Below are 22,346 nucleotides of genomic sequence, written 5' to 3' on the forward strand. Positions count from 1 at the left end.
AACAGGAAAAAAATGGCAGCTTGACCTAGACCAATCATCAGTAATTTTTATTGCATTTTTAACAAATAAGAAATGAAGTTTTATGATGTGAAAGAATGAGTGCTTTTAAATTAAAAAGCCAAATAGCTGTGTAAAATTACAACACTGGTAACATTTTTGCTCCAAGAAAACATGCTGTAAAACTGCCAAAAACATCCTGGAAAAGGCGTTTTAATCCGGGTTCACAACAAAAGAAAACATGGGAAATAAATATTATTTACTCAAATTGGCAGTTTTCACCATACAGATTTGTCTTACCAAGCAAATATGTATTCCTTATCTGCCAGTGCTAACATGAGTAAGAAATGTGTGCCATTATCCATGAGAAATAGAAAACACATTGATCATTTGGCTTTGACTAAGATTTAAAAAGGAGAGCAGTCATGTTCATTGTAATTTAGTTCCTGTTGAGCAGACAGGTTATCCCTGAGGACAAAATATGTCTTTGAGTTGTTTGACTGCCTCTGTCAAGTATGGACTTATTTCTGTGACATCTCTGGATACAACAATATCTGTCTAAAACACATTTTTTACAACAAAGATAAACAACTCGAATTAAACTAATCTCGTCTGAGCCTTCAGAACTGTACAGTGTTTAGATGAGGTTTTTTTTATATATAATATGTTAAAAAAGCCTAGAACTGCACAGACCAAAAAAAAGCTACATAAATACGTGTGAATGGAGGACTTAAGGAGGTTAACAAGGCTGTAAAAGGCTGGGACTGTGATACAGTCCATTTTGGATTACTGTAGTTCTGCTCCAAAGTGATAGAAACACTGGCTGGTTTGTGAGGTAGCAGCAAAGTTTCTTGAAATTTTAGCAAGACCGCTTCAAGATCCGCAAACATTGGTTGAAAAGGAGGTATTACAGGACAAGCGTAACCACATTTCAGCTAGAAAGAAAGGTAAAACAAAACGCAAAAAAAGAAAGGTAAAAGGAACCGGAGGCAGGCTGCAGTGGATCTCATCTGTGCAGAAACCAGGTGTTTCAACATCTCGTTTCCATTAAGAGCAGTCAGTCACAGGGTGGCCAGTATGGAAATAAGGTGGTGTACTGTGACACATGTGTTTGCTTCCTATTCATAGAGCAGAGTCTGAAATAGATGTGGTCTCAACTCAACTGTGTTTATTGGACGGGCTTTGCGCTGGTGTAGTGCCCCACGTGTCAGGTTGTCAAGAATAGGGGGAGCAGAGAAAGTTGGGGGCAAAGAGGCCCTAACTCAGAGTATGTTTGGAAAGTGTCACTGAGGTCATTTTAGATTTTTTTTTAAAACTAAACTCTTAAAATTTCTTATTTAACTGCAGTCTTTGAAATGAAACATGCTTGATTTTGAAAGACCATAAAACCCAAACGGAGAAAGGAACTTGGCATCGTGGGCCCGTCTTTTTATGGCTGAAAAGATAAAAATCCCAAGATAAAAAAGAAGTGTAGTATGTGTGCTCACATGTGATAGTAGGCGATTGTATGGACCGAGCTTTTAAATCTTACTCTTTATGCATCTGGCCCTGCATCTATATACTCGTTTTACTGGAGTAAGAAAAGCTGTTTGGCCTAAACTACTGCCAAGCAGCACATGTGGAGCAGCCTTGGTCCAACTCTCCCAACTTTATACACTCAGATCTTTCAGTCATTGAAATAATGCTAATGATTCATTTATCTACAGAGATTGTAACTTTACGGCAAGTTCCAGTGTATGCCACAACTGGCTTCTTCAGAATCCTCCCCTCCCAGACCACTTCCAGTTGCTGATCCCCCAGTTGATATCTGCGTCAGGTTGTTTTTCTTTTTTTTTTTTTTTTCATCTCCTCTGTAAAACCATGCAGTTACAGAAATGTCCACGTGTGTGACATCCAGATGCTTTCGCCACTTTTTTTTTTTTTTTTTTTTTTTTTTTTTGCCTGGTCTGCTGAATGGGTTCAGGCTTTTTCTCTGCCCTCCGTTCCACTACATATTTGTGTCGGTGTTGGTGCGTGTGGGGAAACCCTGCTGAGGAGGTGAAAGGTGGGGCTACAAGGGGAAAGAGGAGGGGAGAAAAGGCGGCTTTGCACTGGGTGTTGTGAGGGTCATCCTACCTGGCAGCTTAGGAATGACTCATTAGAAAGGCAGGCACTAATAAAAGATTTGTCTGTCCTCACTTTGGCCTTTCTGTCATGTCTCTCTCCTTGTCTGAAATTCTGCAGATTCCACCTTCACTTTCCTTCTTTGCCTCTCCATAGCAGCATCAGATATTATCTTGATGACTTGTAAGGAAAATATTTATTGAGGAGACTTAACCTGGAGTATAAAACCTGCAGGAGCCAATAAATGCTCTGTCAAACACGTTTTTCCGAGAGATGCATGTCATTGAAGAGAAATGTTTGGTTACAAATTAAGACAATTGCCACCGCTGCCTTCCAGAGAGGTTACTCTAACAGACAAAAACATAAACTTTCACTGGATGCTGTGTATAAACATATCAATAAGCACTTGTTCCTTCATTTCCATAGAGGGATAACAAGTGCCGTTGAGCTCTGTGGGGCAGATTTTGTCTTCTGTGAGCCTTGGCTAGAATATTCAGTATCCAGTGCCTCAGCCGGGATAAATTGTCACAGCTGTGTAATCCGATCTCTTCTCTTCTCCCTCAAGACTGTAGATGCCGTTTACTCTGCACAGTGTGAAGTTTGGGTACAACATCTGGGAAGGAAGTCAAATCAAAATGAATTAACATGGTTTATTTGCACACTCTTAACACTGTCATTAACATCCTTCAAAGAACACGTCCTCACTCCAGACATTATTTATTTTTTGCCTCTGTGAGATCTTTTGTTAAAACTCTTTATATAGCAGTGATTTATGTAAAGAAAAGCAGAGTTTAACTTGCAGTCCTACTTTGTTTGTTAGTTCCTTTTTTAAATCTTTATATTAGCCTCATATTTTTTGTTTGTTTTGATCCTTTTCCCATAACTTTCACGCCCAGTGGGTCCTCTCCAACCTTCCTGTGAGGCTCGCTGCCAGCGACACGGGCTTCTTCAGTATGTGTGGCCCGACTGTTTCCCCTAATCTAAACCATCATCTCCATATGTCTTCTATCACAACCTCCAAAGCATTTGAATAAACTCCAGGCAACAGGAACAAATTAATTAATGTCTCTTTTCCTCTGTGTGCTGCCTGTAAACTGCCTGTGCGAGTGTGTTCATTTTCATGCAGAGTGTGCAGCTCATGTTCACACACTTTGACACACGCTCAGACATTTTCCACTGTCTTGGATCTACTGTTGAGTTGTGCTCAAAATCCAAACATGTTCAAATGGATCTCGTTTTTTACCTGCATTCTTGCTAAATGATTTCCACCTGAGTGCTATTATCTTTTTTTTTTTTTTTTACCCATCATTCACCTTGTGTTTGAGCTCTGAGGGAAGGGGATAAAAAGAGTTGTACGAACCTCAGACCACAAAATTGCATGTTGCAATTCATCGCATGTGTTGGGAGGTCTTCCACCTTAATTACTCCTGTTTTCTCTTCATAAATGTTGGGACAAAATGTTTGGCTTGCATAGCAACAAGGGAGAAACGGAAAAAATAAATAAAATGCAGCAGGGTTGATGGTGTGTTGCCTTGTTTTGTGACCACAGAGGGCATTTAAACATACTCTAAGGCTACATGTGAAAATTCAACATATCTTCTCTTATACTTCTACATGTCAGTGATGTGGCATACATGAAACTCTGTGATGGCTACAGTTTGGCTGACCTCAGTCTTCCCCTTTCACAGAGTCTGTTGCCTTTACTGACCAGTGGAGCGGGCTCCCAGCTCTGTGGAACAGGGCTAAATCCAGACTTGGGCAGGGCTCTGGCTTGTGACTACACATCCTGCTTTAAACAGACCAGACCCTTTGAGTTATTCCTGTAATTCTGTGGTACATCTCCTGCAAAAACTATTTACGGTTTGATCACTTTGAAAGGTAACACAGAATAGGTGGCAAGCCAGTTCTGGAAGATATTTTAACTGACCTATAAGAAGTTTTGCTGTTAAGTTTGTTTTGTTTTTTAATACTGCCAACCCTTCACTCACTCTCATCCTCTCACAGTTTAACTGCTGCTAAATACTGCTCATTTTGTCAATCTTGCACTTCATTTACATTTTAAAGCCAGATTATATTTGCGCTTTGGTCATGGTGCGAGCAGATTCTGGTGCCATCAAAACTAAAGTTGCCATTTTTACTGTGCTTTAGATATACTACTTTCACTGCAGTCCTCTCCATAAACGGTAAGCTTTGCTACTGAGAGAATAATACCATTACACAGCAAGAACTACTAGAAACTATTCAGGAAAAAAAAATTAATACAAACTGAGCAGTATTAACCCATTTTCTTCCCTTTTAAGTATTCTTTTGAAGTCAGACGTTTAGTCGTACTGTCTGTAGAAGTGAATCTGCTTGCAGACTCTGTCCTGCTCTTTATCTTGTTTTACCACGGGCCACTTCTGTAGATCGACTGGTTAGAAAGCTAGGAGGTGCACAACCAGATGAAGTGACTGAAATGACAAGTACTGTGACATCAATTCAAGGAGATCGAGAATGGCAAGCATAAACTACACATTATAAGACATGCATTCCACATATAATCCAGCTGTTACATCTGAAGTTTCCTTTGGTTAGAACAATCACTCCTGTTTCTTCGGAGTCACAAAGTTAAAGAACACTGGTTGAGTGGTGAAACAAAAGGTCAGCTCTTAAACCTAATTTATTGTTTACCTCCACTCACATTTGATTTTTTTTTTTTTTTTTTTAGATGAAAGGATTTAGTGCGTAAATAGATAATGGTGGAAACTGACCACCTTTAATTTAAAATAATGTAGTTTTGTAAGTGACAGATATCTTGACTGTTTTAAACCTGTAGACAATTTTTTTTACCTCTCTTCTTGAATGAATTTTGCCTGTTTTCTCCCATTATGATACCAAAATGTTATCTCATATTAAACATAATCTGCATACTACAAGAAAGCTGCTGATTTTACTGTAAAACTGTGATCACATTTTATATGCACATACCAAAATAATGTAAAGGATCCTCCTCCTGTGCTTCCAGTTTGAGACATCTACTCCACAAAGTAAACACGGTTTAATTTACACCAGTGTGTGCGAGGCTGTCCTCCCCAGTGGGGTCCTTGTGGGTTTCCTGGCTGTGCTTTGGATGTGGTTTATGTGTTCCGCCTGCAGCACGATGCATGAGTGGTGGTAGTCATCCTTTTCATTTTATGGCACTCCCTGGAAATGAAGGCATGTGAACAGATGACTAACTGAACATTTCTGAGGGTTTTCTAGATGGAAAATGAGCGAGGTAATCGCCTAAAGGCAAACATTTTTTTTAAATATAATTTGTTAGCCGTCTAACGGAGTGATGGGGACTAGTCTGAAGTTAGAATTGGAATTGAAAGGTAAATAAAATAGAAAACTGAAAAGGGTTGGTGCTGATCTAAACAATCAAAAGATGCTAGCTGGTAAAAGCTGTCCTCTCAGCAGCAGCTTGACCATCCTTAAAGACATCCTTCAGACTGAATGTTGCTTGTCTGAATGCACCACAGCGATTTTTCTTTTTTTATGACTACCAACTCTGGTTAGTTGAACACTTTAATGCTGATTATTGAAATTCCAGTATTTTATGATGGTTCCAATTATAATTCATTGCACCCCTGGAGCCATTTCTGCTGCGAACACTTGACTATAAATTGCAACCCAAAAGGAGAAAACAGCTGCTTTTTGGGTTTATAAAGATCAGGAGTCAGACATGTTCATGATGCTGAGTCATTTTACTGTAAGGTAGTTTTGGTAAAAGTGAAGGTGAAGCTGACAGGAAAAAATGACTTGCTTTTTATTAGCCGTCTCGTTAGTTTGCTCTAATTTTGCTGCAGTCTTTCTGTGCAACATGACTGGACAGCACCAAGGTAACAGGAGCTGACAATAAATATCTCATATGCTCAGGTTGTATGAAGTTATGTGTTTGTTACTGTAGCTGTAATGGCTAAAATTAAGCCAGAAACAATTTATTAAGTAATTCAAATAACTCAGTCCTTGAGCCAACAATATTTGATTCATTCCTTTGTTTTATCCATGAGAATGCTCAGTTGTTAGTGTTTCACAGGGACAGTTATTACTGGTGCACAACATGCTTACTTTTGCATTATGTACGAGGAAGAAGAAAATCAGAGGAAAAAAATCAAATTAATTAAAGTCTGGGACCATATTGAAGAAAAAGAAAATAGAAAATACACTACTGGCGGGTTCTGAATAAAACAGCATTCACTGCAAAGTAATCAGTCTGGACAACGAGACTAAGAAGTAGATGAAGTTTCCTGAATCATCATGCGCAAACTGAAGCAAGGTGTTGTGAAAATGAAAATGTGAGCTTTAACAAAGCACGCAGTCGATGAGTCTAGAGGTTCTTTGTTTGTTTGTTTTTTTGCACTGACTTGCAACGTGCATTTAGATGAAGTTGAGTCTCATTTCATTGATGGAGACACAAACTTATAGGTTTAATCAGGAGATGTTGAACCTCCACATTTCAACTGTAGAAAACGTACAGTATAATATCTCAGTTAGGATGAGGCATTTGCCTGCCTTCAAACTGGTTCAATATCAAAGAAATATTTCCAGAAGAACACAGACGAAGTTTTAAATTGCCAAAAAAAACACTGCTGCACTCGCTCAGCCCAAACATGGAGATTCGGGTTATTCTTCCACTCAGCTTCACATACCTGTCGGGAGACTTTTATCACCTTTTAAACACAACAACAAAGCTGTAACAGACTGTCATAAACATCCTGACATTTCGTTCCTTGACAGAGGTATGCAAGATCCAAGTCACTTAGTATTTTTATGAGGAACATTTTCTGGAAGGAGTTTCCAGTGAACGAACATTAAAATGACTGAATGTTTTGTTGTTGTTTTCCTTTATGCACTGGTCATTGTGGATTCATAAACATGTGGTTCTCTTGGTGGAGAGGGAGGGCACAGTTTTTATTGTAGGCATAGGTCAGGGGCTTCTAGGAAAAAGAAAGTTGTGAATCATTGTAATACATGCGTATCTGATTACTGAAATAACAGGAATTATTACAAAGAGTACTTGATGACTAAAATATCTGATGGCTGCAGTCTTAGCTGAAAAGTAACTGAGTGGTACAATTCATGTGACCAGAATGATACCTCATTTTATTCCCTAAGTTTACTTTTGACCAGCAACAAAAAAAAACATGACACATGTAAAATGTTTTTGAGTCTGAAGTTTTTGGTATGGTTTCATTGGAACATTGATTTGAGTTTGGGTTCACAAACATTTCCTGTGGATAAATAAGCTCCCAGGTTTCTTCCTAAATAAGGAAACAGAGAGGGCTCATACTTTTGGGTGCATATCTGTGCCAAATGGTATGGAACTAATCTCCACTGAGTTATTTCTCATTAAAGATGGGCCTCTGAGAGGTACATTGGTGCGCAGACTGCGGACAGTGACAGGGAAGGAACTGTCTGTTCCTGCAGATGGGCTTCATTTAGTGTTGGGCAGGAATAACTTTCTGACAGTTTTATTGCAGCCCAAACTACATGGATAAGTAGAGAAGCACAAGCTCTTTGTGCAAATGGCAGTAGAGCTGTGGATGGAAGAATTTGTCTGCCTCACTGTTGCTGATTGACATACACACTCTTGCAGACTCGCACACAACAAGCCACTGGGATTTAGATGAACCCAGTGGCAACCCAGATGCTGATTCAAGTGCCGGGCTGAACCATCACAGGCTGCTCAGCAGTGTTTGGGTGTAATTCATCTGCTGACTGATTAATGTTCAGTGTCCATGTGGAAGTGCAGTCACGACTTTCAGAAGAAAACAAGCACTCTGATTTAAGTTGGGGTTAAGGACCACAAATCAAGTTTGTTTTGTACAATGAAGGTGTGATGAGTAAGCCAGAGGTATTAGCTCTGTTGTTCCACTCCAGTGATCAGAGAGCTTGTCTTGTTAGAGAACCACTAATCCAAACTTTGACTCATCTTCCTGTGGTTCAAGGAGTTGAACGTCTTGATCTGCAGGAGAGAGTCCAGTTGTTTAAAAGCTGTAATACCCATTTATTTGTGAAATAAAGTGCAGATCTAAAGCTGAAGTAAAATATTTGTCTTAGATGAGTTCCAACTTTTCACTTGTGCATTTAACGGCCTGTATTCAATACTTTAAACGGTTAATATTTGTAGTGTTCATGGAGATCTAATCAGTACAGTTATAGACTTCCGTACAACACTGGTGAAAGTGACAAAAAGGAGTTAATAAAAAGAAAAACAACCACTGAGTTATGTTGAGTTCGAGAGAAGATTTAAAAAATACGATACAACCCTGAATTGCAAAAGCAAGGCCCCCGAACCGAACAGACCCAGTCGGACTTCCTTCCTGTTATTTATAAAGACATAAATCACCAACATCACACTGTTTCCCCTCATAATACTTCTGGACTTGTAGAAATTTATTCCTCATGGAGCCTACTGCCAGTGACTCTCTTTGACTTTTCCATAAAAGACCAGTTCTCATCTACCCATCAGGGGTCTGAGCCATGTACAGCACTGAAAGAAAATATGAAGTCTCTGTCCCAACGTCTTTACTCATAGCAAATATAATAAATTAGAAACAAGACATATTGATGAGTTAAGAAACTATACAGGAATGAGATGGAAATGGTGTATGTTTTTGGTTTGCAACTTTACCTTTGAATTCTTTATGGCCAGTCTGCAGTACAGCTCTCTCCATTGTCCTGTCTGTCTATAAAAGTGACAAATGCACGTCTACTTATTTGTTTGACTTGTTCATTTTAATTATTTTTTAGCCTTTCAGAGTTGTTTAATTAGTATTACATGTTTACCTTGTTTATATTTTAGCTGTCAGTACTATGTATTGTAAAATCTGTGTCACTGCAAAGGCGTTCATAGACACCAGACATCAAGTTGGGTTTTTTTTTGTTTTTTGCCTAGTGTGTAAAAGTATACAGTGGCTGCCCACGCAACTGGCAGGCATCACACACACGGAGACCTCCATCTTTGTCTCAGTTCATCAGCTGAAGGGATTTACTCCACAGCTGACAAGGCCAACAACAATAATGAATAGGAGGCTGCTGATGTGTAATCCCAAGTGTATACAGTCATCAGCGTGTATTTCTCACACAAAGATTTAGTTGCAGCTGTTTTTAAAATCCATGTGAGGGTATTGAAATCACATTTTATCTTGTTTCTTTGTTTGTTTCTCTGTTGTATGTTGTGGCGTTTAATGCTAATGATGTTTTTTATGTAAAAGTGTGTGTGAAAGTGAAAAAATATGGTCTGTAAATAAAAGAAAGGTGTTTCAGATGCTGAGAGTCCTTACGTGCTCTGCATTCGACTCGTCTGTACTGTACCTTGCTGGATCTGCAGCAGTCGCTGGCTAGTTTTGCTGAGTCAGAGAGAGTTCACACAGCAGGGATGAGTAAGCGCTTCTATTTATGCTCAACGCTGCCTCTCTCTGGCAGACTCTGCAGACTGCACGCAGTGAAGGATTGCCTGAGCAGACGCAGGAAGCTTTTATTATAAACATCTGTAATCATATCTCAGTTTTTCTACACTGCAGTTTCCTTAACCGATTAATGCATGAATTGTTTCTTAGTCATTGTGGTGGCGATCGGTTGAAGTTTTATTCTGTGATCATGTATTATGGCGAATTATAAATTGGTCTTTGTTTGCAGGAAGCATCCTCTGTTCTGTAACTCTCTGCAGATGTTTTCTGAGTTGCTCCTACTGTTTTTCTGGTCTCTTTATTCCTCTTGTGGGAAAGTTTTCACATTTAGCTGCTTGCTTCCAATGGTGTGTGCAAGTCGTAGACACGAGGAAGTGATTTTCTAGACATTTGTAGTTTATGGGAAAATCATGTGCAATACAAGTAATTTAATATACTACATATACATATTATTCAAAGAAAAGTCAGAGTCATTTTGAAGCTTTAGTAATATGAGATACTAAATGTGTTCTTTCTTTTTTTTTCCCCCCCTCCAGAAAAGCTCTACAACTCAACAGGACGGGAGCTTCGGAGAGCCCTCTTTTCTCTGAAGCAGATTTTTCAGGTATTTCTTTTTCTGTGTGTCTGCTGGCCTTTTCAAGAACATCCTTTGTGTTTGTCATTTTTGCAGCAGTTCATATGCACACAATAACATGCAAAAGATATATATTGGGTGTGAAAGCATTAATCAGTTCACACTCACACTTGGACACAGCGCTGTTTTCCTAAGGCAGAGTTTTTTACTGCTAAAAGTCTGCCTCCGTGGCAGCTGTGGAGTTCTCAGGTCTGGTCACGGTTTGGAAACAAAAGCAACAGACACTGATGAAAGCTCAAAATAGACCAGATTGCCTCATATTTTTACACTGAGTGCCTCTATAGGCTATCAGTAATAAGGAATATTAATAGTTCTTATGCAGTCATCTCTACATTTCAGAAATTATGTGTATAAGTTTCAAAACTGTTGCTCAATCTGTTCCTTCAGTGCACTTCTGTATGTTTAGCCTCTCTGCCAAATGACTGCAGTCTCCATCACTGATATATGGTAAAGATGTTCTGGAAGCACTTAGACTTCCTCCCGGGACACAAGAAGCCCTGACCACCCCACAGTGTTTATTGCTGCTTTCCCATCTGAACAGTAGAATGTATAAGAAAATGTTAAATCCTGCAGAAGACCTGGTGCTGGCTCTTAAATTATACAGTCACCGACAGGTGTGAGAGACGCAGGTGGTTTTACCATCAGTGTAAATATGTGGGATGAAGTTGAGAGGCCAAAGCAACACAGATTTAATTCCTGGCATTTGTAGTGTCTGAAAACATAGGTTGTTGCTTGTTTTTTCAACTTATTTTTCAGGTTTGCATACTTTTCCCATCAAAGCTTCTGTCTCTTTATTAAAACAGTATAACATATGTGTTGTTTTACAAATTTACTGGTGGGCTGTACATCATCAAACAGCTGACCACAAATATTCTGGCTGACAAAGATCATGATTGCTTGAGTTCACATGTGTAAAATTATCTGAATAGAACAAATGAAAAAAATGTAACCTTTCTATCACAATGCTGTCATTTGCAAATTTTGAGCTATGCTCAACTTATTTAACTTATTATAATATTTGATTAAAAACACTTTAATGATCTTTTTACAGTAAAATTGTAAAACTGCTGCGTGCATATGTTGGTTTTAAACTAAATGGCAACAATCTAATTTAAATCAAAAGGTTGGCAGGCATAAATACTAATATTTTCTAAACAGAAACTAATTATAGTCTCGAATAAACAAATAGAAAATGTGTATATACTGCTCTCTCTGTATGTGTGTGTGTGTATATATGTCAACTGTTTATCAACTGTTTTCTTCATGTTGTACAAAAGAGACCACATTATGTTCTGCATAAAGGATCACAGAACTATTCAGCAGCATATTTTAGATTATTCTTATTAACCAGTAAAAAATATGCAGATAATCTTTCTGTAATTCTAAGGAAACTTGTATAGAAGGAATCATTAGTCTAAGATGGTACCAAATGTCACAAAATAAACACAAAACACTGTGTTGCAGTCTGTACGAAATAATATTTATTTTCTTTCTCTTGTTTTCCTTCAGGATGACAAAGATTTGGTGCATGAGTTTGTGGTGGCCGAAGGACTGACGTGTTTGATAAAAGTTGGAGCTGAAGCAGACCAGAACTACCAGAATTACATCCTCAGGGGTACGTATGCTGCAGAACAGCTTTACTCCAGAAAACTAACAGGGGTGTTTTGTTCTACCTCACCATGAGGATGTTTCTAATCAGTCCTATAACAGCTATTCTTTCCATAAACTCATCTACAGCCACATGTGTTTATGTAAACCATGTAAATTGATGATTCTACTCGATGACCCACGCACATACGTACAGGAACTTAAAGCTTATAAACAGACTCCACTGTGTGCTGCAGATAATGTGGAAGTTAGGCCAAATGTAGCAGCTGGTTAATTTACGGCTCCCATGAGGTGAAGGATCATTTGTGTTGAGGTTGAAGGGGGCCACGGACACCCTGTCTGTGGAAGACCACAGCTCTCACTCCAGAGTCACCACCATTTAACAGCCTGCTGTGAAAAGGCAGGTCACACATGCTTAAGTGTCTAATAAAGTTCTGCCAGGATATTACAGACCATAAAACTAATTCTCTATTCACTTCTTCCTTTCTCTTAACTTTTTTTTCTCTTATTTTTTCATTAGAATTTGGTGCAGTTTTGGTTTTTTATTAGACTAAGCATTTTGTGTGTTTTACTAGTTTTGTGTTAAAGATAGATACCACTAATACAGACATGAATTCATGACCTTGGATTCAACTTTTAAAAAAACAGCAATTTTTCAAATACCTTTCATAGTGTAGTTGATCCTAATGTTAGTTCTGTTAGAAATATTTTACAACTTGCTCATCTTTGACCTTTCCTCTAATTGAAAAGCCAAATTCAAAGAGGGGAAGGTCTACTTCTGATGGCCCCTGGGCAGGTTATGAACATGAACGTGACCCCTCAGCAGTCTGTGATCCTGAATGTTTAAGGCTTCGTCCAAACTTAATCCCATCTTCGACTCAGCCAGATAAATCACAAGGCTTAAATGGCCAAAACATGAAAAAGAAAGATGACAACTGGCTTTTGGAAACCAGAACTGACCACATGTAAGAGTTGTTAGTGTCATTCTTCTGTGAATGATGAGACCACCTCTCATATCGTCACTCCTCCTTGTTGACATTTTTTTTTTTCAAACTCATCTTTAGAAATATGATCTGTCAATTCATTTCTTCTGGACTCCTTTTTCTCTTCTCAAGCTAATTTATTGCTTCATCTGATCTTGGAATACAGTTTTCTGCTCATGTTTTGTATCTCAACATCACCGTGAGAAACTAAACCAAACTACGGCTCTCCCAAAAGCGCTAGTTTCATCTCCTGACCTAATTTTTGCTGACAACCAGAGGAAACGCAGCGCAGAGCAGATCACCCTCCCTTGTGAGAGGCATGTGTTGGAGAACACAAGCAGAGTATGAGCTGGAACACACATGCACAGGTCAGAAATACTGCTTTGCTGTTGATGGCTTCCAAAAGCAGCTAAATCATAAGAATTCCCAAGAGGAGAGTAAATTAGTTGTCTTAAATGTTCACACGTGCAGACACATATGAGGGGAGAATGAAACAACTGTAACAGCTTTGAAATCATGCACTGATCACCTTTAATGTGGTGGGTTTTTTTCTGCTGTGTCTTTCAAGTTTAGCTTCTTTTTCTTTCGTCTGTTCTCTTTTCAGGGGTCACCACAGCGAGTCATCCTCCTCCATCTAACTCTGTCCTCACTCCAAGTACCTCCCTGTCCTCTCTAACTGCATCCATATATCTCCTCTTTCTCTTTTTCCTGGCAGCTGCATCTCTAACATCCTTCTACCAATATACCCACTGTCCCTCCTCTGCACATGTCCAAACCATCTCAGTCTGGCCTCTAACTTTATCTCCCAGTCCTTCGACCTCATTCCTAATCCTGTCCATCCTTGTCCCTCCCAAGGAGAACAACATCTTCAGCTCTGCCACTTCCAGTTCTGTCTCCTGTCTTTTTGTCAGTGCCACTGTTTCTAAACCATACAGCATAGCTGCTCTCAAAAAAAGAGAGAAGCAGAGAGAATGTGGCCTTGAACCCATCTGTCTGGTGTGCATTAAAAACCTCCCGACCAAACAATCTCTCTCTCTCTTTCATATGATTCTCAGTCAATCTTAAGGATCTTTTGTAGTTAGAAGAGGCACCATCAGTCATTCGCACCCGTCTACTTGTTTTTTAAAACAACAAGTTCCCAGCCTTCAGGTATGAGGAAGATTGTTTTCAGCAATCTACACCATCTCACTTTCCTTTTTTGCCTCATTTTTGTGTTTTGTCTTCTCAAAGCCCTGGAGGTATCTGTGGCCAGTTTGAGCTCCCGCAGCCCCCTTTCATGGTAAATGGTAAATGGCTTGCACTTATATAGCGCTTTATCTAGTCCAAGGACCCCAAAGCGCTTTACACTACAATCATTCACCCATTCATCCACACATTCACACACTGATGGCCCCTCACACCTGGCTTGGAGGGCTTCCAGACCTGGGTTCAGCTCTCGTAGACCTGCTCTTTGTTGGCCCAGGGGAAAGCTTGTGCACCTTTATCGCTTCATCAGAGGGAAAGGTGTGAGGTCACTGTTTCAGAGGTGCCAATCCCATCTGGTTCTGCAGAAACTTAACAGTTAGCTACAAACACACAGAAACCGAAAGGGCTTCTTGGGATTATTCAGTTTTTATTTGTAATAGAAAAACTCTGATCATTTTTGTAAAACAACTTTTGAATCTGTGACCTTCACCTTTGACTGGATCACCACCTAAATTTAATTTGTTCCTTGTACCATGTTTAGTGTTTCCTGAAAGTTTCCTGAAAATCTCTTCTTAACTTTTTGAGTAATCTTGTACACAGACAGGCAGACAAACTCTACTGATAACGTAACCTCCTTGGCAAAGGTAAATGTACAAACTGCAAATTGACTGACGAGCATCAAGAGGATAAATGAATCAGCTGAAGCAGCACTGGTTTTAAAATGTATAGACTAAGATACAAGACGATGACAATAATGTTATGTTCTTTCTTAAACCCATTGGGGTTTTTTTATTTACCAAGATTAGACACAGAATTGGTACAATAATCCACAGAAACTAAAGGAGAAAAGCAAAGAGAAGAAAAATATCCATTAGTATCATTTATTTGCATCTTTGCTGAATTTCTTCTTGAGTTTAGATCTCATCAGAGAAGCTTTTAGGAAGAAGATTCATTTTCTAGTGACAGAGTTCAGTTTTAGGAAAAATGTGAGCTGACACAGTCAAAAGTTGTATGACAGTGGAGGGTTTTCATTAAAGCAAACAATAAAGGAAGTAAAAGTATGGTTCTGTTGCAGAGGCAACAAAGTTCGTCCATCAAGTTTTGTGTCTGCCCAGTTGGATGTGCTCAGAAAACTACCAAGAGGAGGCAAATCAGATTCCTGAACCACCTCAGCTGACACCTTTCAATGAGGAGGAGAGGCGGCTTTATTCCAAGCTCCTCCCAGATGACAGAGTTCCTTACCGTCAGTGACTGATTCTGAGCCTGACCGCCTTATACAGATGAAACTCATTTCAGCTGCTTGTATCTTAGATCATGTTCTTTCAGTCACAGTCCATACTTCTTGACCATAAGTAAAGGTTGGAACATAGACATATCAATGTCCTAATTACTGCAAATAAAGCCCTGATTCATCAATCCATCTCTTGCTCCATCTTACCATCACTCATGAATACTCCCAAATACTTGAACTCCTTCACTTGAAGAGGCTAACCCCAACCCAGAGGGGGGGTATTTCCACCTTTTTATACTGGTGTTTCAGTTATCGTCTATATTTAATAGGCTTCTGTGCCATTAATGTAATTAATAATTAATGGCTTCTTCTCCATTAATGTAAAAAAAGTACAAAATAAACAATGCTAGAAGAGTAACACATCATTATTAACAACACAGTAAATGCTTTCACAGGCCTAAAATAAAAGAAGTTTGTAAAAAAAAAAAAGGGTGGGGGGATGGAGGTCAAGAAGGTTTCAGCAGTAAGCTTGAGGTTTTTCACAGTGGTACGAAAAAAGGATATTTTATGGCACTAATTACCATGAGCAAAACAAGGAGATGAGTTGGAAGAGCAAATCATAAGGTCTCTTCCTGAATCTTTGTTCCATTTGTAGTGTTTATAATAAGAACACTAACAAAAGTAACAGCCGTGTTTAATTGGTGCTGTAAAACCAGGAGCGCCAGTTTCAGTCAACTTGAAGTAATTATTCTCCTCTTTGAAATGCTCACTGTTGACATTCCTCACCATGAGCTATGGTTTTAGCTACGCTTTCTCTCCGAGCTCCTTTCCGTTTGCACGCTTTTGTTGACAAAACACTCACCATCTTTAAGCCACGATGGGAACAAATTGGAAGTGAAGTTCTAGGTGTTCATCTACGGAAATTTATATTAAAAAATACTTTTTTAAAACACCTATCTTGGACTTAATTTTTCTTTATAAAACATGTCCATAAGTTAGATTCATACCGAGAAGGTGATATCTCATCTCATGCTGCTTTATCCTCTTTGCACATAGAATTACATGCTATAACTTATAAACCTGGCAAATTTATAGCTTTTACAGATAGGATTTGTGTTGTCCAGATTCAGAAATATTACTGTGAGAAATAAGGGATGGTCGTATTTCATTTTATTCTTTTATCTTCCTCTTTCCTTCGAGTTGTGTATGTCTCTCTCATGCTACCGTTTTAAGATCTCCTGTTTCTGATGACACGGCTGTTACAGCGCCATAAGTTAAAGCGCCTCGACTTCCTGGTTTCCAGCAGGAAGAGCTCTGTGGACCTCGGTGAGAAACGGAGATGTGTTCAAGTCAAGTGTTTCATTACCTCCTGAACTGTCTGGGATCTGGAAAACTGCTTCCAGTGCAGTTCGGCTTTTCGTGTCACGCAGAAGCAGTTTCAGTGGAAGGCAGTGTTTGCGACGTTTCAGCTGCACCTGAAACACAAGACCCTTTTGTTGCTCTGAGTCTTCATCCTATTTCTCTGTGTGGTGGTTTGAATTGTACATGTGGCAGATCAGTGAGGCCAGGCAGTGACACATCTGTGCGTTGCTTTTCATCTCCGAGCCAAGATTGTGCGCGTTCCAAAGGTTCACAGTAAATAAACACAAAAACAGCCATTTTCACTCATTCACTCCTCTTTTGTAGTCGAACCAGCTGCTGCTGAGATAAAAACAACCACAACAGGAATAATTTGAGTTTCCATGTTTCTGTTTTTTCATAACTATGTCACCGTTGCATGATAATAAATACCAGATAAATGAAAGCACATTTAGATTAGTAGCTGGCCTTTCCTTGTGTTCACATAGATGTGATCATGTGTTGCTAACAAAACAGCACATTTTTCCAGTATACCGTTACATACTAGAGGGGCTTTTTACTTCTCTTAATTTAGAATCTGGATCATTGTTTTGACTACTGAGCTCTGAGTGAAAACCCAGGCATAGTTGAGTTAACAGCAGCGTTGGAAGCTCGTCTTGGAAACATTGTGTAGTGGGTAGTCTGGCTGTGTTATAGGTCGTCTGCTCTAGTGGGGAAACCTTTACGATGTCCCATCGTCTGGATAAACAATTCCTTCTGTCTGAGCTGAGCCGTGTGGCTTTGTGTAAATGTGTCAGTACGTACGCTGGACTTTTAGCTCCGGTCGTCTTGTTTATGTGATCGTGCATGGCAGAAATTTAGGAGAAGATACGGTGCTGCTTTGAGATCTTCTCACAGATAATCTGTGGACAGGCACCGAGCTTGAAACGGGAGGGAGCTCTTCAGAAAGGCCCTTGTCACGCCAACAGAAACCTGAACTCCTCCTTTGTGATGAGATCCTGTGGGAACACGTGCATGTTCTCAGACCCAATCTCCTGAAAAATCTGTGAGAGAACCAAAGCTCCTGCTGCCTCATACTGTAAATCTGTGAAAAATAAAACAAACAAAGAAACTCACTCATCCACATAGTCATGATACTTGCCCTCTGAGGAGTCGTGGATGTTCAGTCATTCAGCTTATATTATTCAGAGTTCCTTCTCAGTCTTAAAAAGTATATAGTATCAACAGTATCAGTATTATCTTATAATATTCCAGGTTTGTTTAAATATTAGACAACAAAAGTAAAGTATAGACAAACACGTTTCTGACACTTTTCTCTGTTGCACTTTCTAAAGGATGAAAATAAAAATTTCTAAAAAATTGCTCAAACATTTAGTGTACTTTTCTCATTAATTGTATAGAAATGATGAGCAGGGTCATCATGATGTACACTTTTTATCCACCTCTTCAGATCTTGAGTTTAAGGTTTTATTTATTATTGTTTGTTACTGATTGAGAACCTTAGAGACCTTGATTCTTACATTCTCTCTTTAAAAAGTGACCGAACCTCATGGGATAAAATTCTTTGCCAGATGAATATCACTTTGGATGCAAATAAAAAAAATATCCCACCACATTCCTTTTTTTTAAGTTTACAGATATTTTACCATCAAAAGAGGCTTAAAAATCAACAGATGATTTGAGTATGGAAATGTTGACGGAGTAGGTACACATTTTTTTCCATCTAACCTCAGAGAACATCAAGTCTCTCCTGTACTGGAATTAAAGTTCCCCGTAATAAAGTGTGGTGTGTGAGTGTGTGTGTGTGGGGGGGGGGACTTTAAAATATAAAGTAAATGTTTGAATATATCTGTAAAGTTGTAAATAATCCGAACAAAATGTTAAAAAAAGAAATTGTAGTTGCATTATTTAATCTGTTGGGGTTTATTTTTGGGCCTCAGAGGAATGATTTGGCTAAAGTGAAGGAGATTCAGGACAGTAGTTTTGCTTATCGGTTCAGTCCTCAATATCCCAACCTTCCTCCACACTGCCGACCCCTTCAGTAGATTTCAGTTCGCTGTCACACCCTCTGTTTCTGTCGGACTCCTCTGGTCCTCACATGAGCTCGGAGCTGGACCCAGTTCAGCCCCACCTGCCTGACCTATATTCTGCCTCCCCTTAATCTTCTCCCAACATCTGTGGATGTTTTCAGCCTCAGCAAACCCACTGGCAGAGGAATTACAACCACCTCTCAGACTGTTGGACACTCACAGAATTTACTATACAATAATTATATTTTAAGAATGTTAGTTTATAACGTGCTGACTTTATTAACTCTGACTCCGCCATCTAAAACAAACCATCATTAGTGAAAAAAAAAGAGAGTTTTCTAAAGTAACGTAGCATGCGAAGAGAGAGACTGGAATCTTCAACATTTGAGTGGTTTTTAAGGCAGATTTTTGTGAGGATGCTGTTTTTGGTTTGCCCACACTGTAAAATCTAATTTATTGTTTCAACCTAAAAATAAGAGTGAAAGACTTGCTTTCATATTTAGGTTAAATGAAAAAACAGTTTGTTGCACTAACAAAACTTCATATTTTGTTTGAAAAGAAAATCCCCTGCTGTGCAAACTTCTATGTTGGTTTGGATGACTTGGTTTTGATAATAGACTGAACTTCTTATTACAAGACTTTTTTCAGTGAAGTTGATATAGATTAATTCATAATTTAACTGTTTAGCGTAACTCTTTCAATCTAGGGCTGCAGTAGCTCGGTGGTCAGCGCTGCAGTCTTGTATTCCACCAGTACTTTGTTGAAATAACAGATTAATATGCTAAAATAACAAGCATGCAAAAAAAGTGTTTTTTTACAGTGTAGAATCAGCACAAATCGCATTGCTGCTCTCGAGAGCAGGAAGAATTTCTCACAGCTCATCCTTCAAGTTCACTTTACAAAAAGCTGTAAGGCATGCAGTTGCTTTTTGCAAGTTTGTCCAATCTGGACGGGATGCAGAAAGCTCGGTTTTTTGTTTTTTTTTGGCAGAAAGCCCAGGTTTTTGTTGTCCATTTTAGTTTTTTATGACTCCTTAAAATTACTTTAGTACAGAAGCAACTCTAATCCTGCAGCTGATTGTATATATGGCAGGAATAAACTTTATAGAATGGTGCATAACCTTTTATTGTCTCTGTGTTGTTATAGATGGCTCAGCTCTGCCCTCCACAGCACTGCAGTTCATTAGGTCTGCAGTGCCCACAGTGCTTGCTCAGCCAAATATTAGAAAGACTTTCCTGCCTTACTTCATGCTAATGTTCCATTAGGTCTGTTTGTTTGTCTCGGGGGAATTCGTTTGGGATTAGGCCTACACCAAATTTTGGCAAATGGTAAATCCATCCATGTCTGAAAATGGAAGTATCCCTCAGTTGTTTTACTTTATGGGGCACATTGTAACTCTGGCAGACGGCACGGTGACTGAAATTGCTCTGGCAGAGGCAGTTTGTCTGGCTCTAATGGTCTGGGTGATTAGCTGACTAACAAATAGAAGGCAAACCATGACCATGTCTTAATTCAGTTCATATACTGTAAGAGCTGGGTAGTAAAACTTGTCTTTTTATGGCACTCAGACACTAAATCAGACCGTTGCCAGAGGCATGCAGAGAGCAGAAGTATCAGTAACAAAAGAAAATCAGTCCGCTTTTAACATCATCATCAAAATGAGTTTCTTTACTTTTTTTCCTCTTGTCAAGGACGTATGAGACTGCAGGCTCCAGTGAAAACTTCACTACATGTATTGACATTTTTATATTTATGTGGTGGTTGTAAGGTACTTAATCCATGTAAAGAACTATCTTGATTCTAATGTCATGGATTCTTATTTTATACAAACACATAGCTACATTTACATCAATAAATACAAAGTTATGTGCCATTTCAGCCTGGGTTTTAGTTTAGCTGTGGAGTGAATACAATATATAGCTGTCATTTAAAGACTTTTACCACATACCACATAACTCCACTAGTCTTTAGCTTGGACTCTTGCCACAAACTTGATTATTTGTTCAAAATTTTAATATAGCATGTCAGAAATCTGTTCTTGAATGTTCTGAGTAGATGTTGAGTTAACCTCATTAGCCGTATTTTTAATCCTCTTCTTTAATGGTGGCTTGAAAAGAGCTTCGGCCATTGTTAGTTTCTTTGTTTACTATTTAAGAGCTGTTGGAACATATTGTTTAAACAAAAAAAAAATATGATCTCTGGATGGCACTTCCTCTTCTGCATTGGTTTTAAATCTCCTGAGGTGATATTACTTAAGGCTGCAGGTCTTTCAAACCAGACAGCAGTAGGGATTCTCAGAGGGTATAAAGACTGTCGCACATTAAGTAGTTATAAGCATCTATGTGTTTGCTTTCACATTGCCAGGGAAATTCTGTGATTGAACAATACTTGTCCAATGGTTTATGTTTCCTGTCACTTAAGCGCGTAACATTCACAGTAACAACAATGGGCGATGCCATATCTCCAATTCTAGGTTGTCTTTTTGGTTTATTTTTTAAAGCAAACTTTGAAAGCACTGCAAAGGTTCAGAAGAAGGAGTTATAGAAGCCAACAGCCGACTCACAGAACAGACAAGACTGTTTTGTGCTGCACACGTTCAAAGAAGAGCAAGACAGCAGAATTCAGTGGCAATTAAGTAGCTCCTACATTAGCAAGGCATGTGCCGTTTTAATAGCGTGGTTGCTGGAAGAGTGTTTGGGTTGCTCGGCTGGTCAGCGTACATTTATGTTTGGATCAATCACATCAACTTACGTCACTCAAGAGTCCCTATTGAGCTAAGAAAGCGCCTACTCTGCTAAAAACAATAAATAAATACCCAATAAATTTAGTTATAAGGATTACAAATGGCCAGAACCTGTCAGTTATCTCAGATGGTTACTGACGTCAAAAACACCTACACTGACATACGATCACACCTGTTGTAACTGCACATTATGTTTATAAAAGCTGTGTATCATTTAATGCTTATTTATATTTATTAATGCTGTTTCTTTTAACACTTTTTTGGTCAGCAGAAATATGCTGTAACCAGAGCTTTTTTTTTAGTATCACCTGTTGAGGTCACCATACCCTTCCTTTGGAGTGTATGGCTACTTTTCACTGGCTTTTTAGTGCGGCTGCCTTGTTAGAAATAAAGGTTTGTGGGTTGTTATTTCCTTAGCATCAACCAGCACCATTCTCATTCATCACGCAGATGCCAGCTATGAATAAATGTCTTTTTAAAAAAAAGCATTGTTGAGCTGAGAGGGCCTGAGACTTTTTCCACAAGTGATCTGTTTTACCAGCAAGTAGTTAAATTATCCAGTTAGTATAAATTTATCATTAATGTTTGTTTTGATTAATAATTAAACTTGAGAAAAGGAAACAGAATATGTGCATTGAACATCGTTACATTAAAAATATGTTTTATGTCTGTTTGTTTTGTTAGTTTTCTTTTTGTTCTTATTTTTAGTAGTAGTTTAATAATAGTGTTCATTCAGTTTCCAGATGACAGTAACAGGAACACATTTCTGACAAATATCTTTTACAGACCTAAGTATAAAGCAGAAACGGCTTATGTAGATGCGGGGCAGTTTTTCAGAAGTGTGAATACAGTTACAGCTGAAGCAAAATATACAAGACGCTGTAAGAGGCTCAGAGTTGCATTGGATGGAGATTTGACTCCTAACCTGAAGTCCTGGGGAAATAAATGTTGCAGGTTGACAAACAGTTTGGCTGACCCATTTCAGATGAGCTGAAAAAATGCAAAATGAAACCAAAGCAGCAGCGTGTTAAGTGTGAGAA

At 38.8% G+C, this 22,346-nt stretch overlaps 1 protein-coding gene across 5 annotated transcripts in view; it reads left to right on the plus strand.

Moving 5' to 3' along the window:
* fhod3b (formin homology 2 domain containing 3b) overlaps positions 1-22,346 on the plus strand; it is an 84,917-nt gene that overhangs the window by 37,659 nt on the left and 24,912 nt on the right. For all 5 annotated transcript variants that reach the window (XM_017426513.3, XM_017426514.3, XM_017426515.3 and 2 more), the window contains exons 4-5: positions 10,070-10,137; positions 11,677-11,782. In XM_017426513.3, the coding sequence (XP_017282002.1) occupies positions 10,070-10,137; positions 11,677-11,782 (174 nt within the window). The remainder of the gene's footprint in view (positions 1-10,069; positions 10,138-11,676; positions 11,783-22,346) is intronic.

This window comes from Kryptolebias marmoratus, linkage group LG16, assembly GCF_001649575.2.
Source record: "Kryptolebias marmoratus isolate JLee-2015 linkage group LG16, ASM164957v2, whole genome shotgun sequence".
In the NCBI taxonomy this organism is placed as follows: Eukaryota; Metazoa; Chordata; class Actinopteri; order Cyprinodontiformes; family Rivulidae; genus Kryptolebias; species Kryptolebias marmoratus.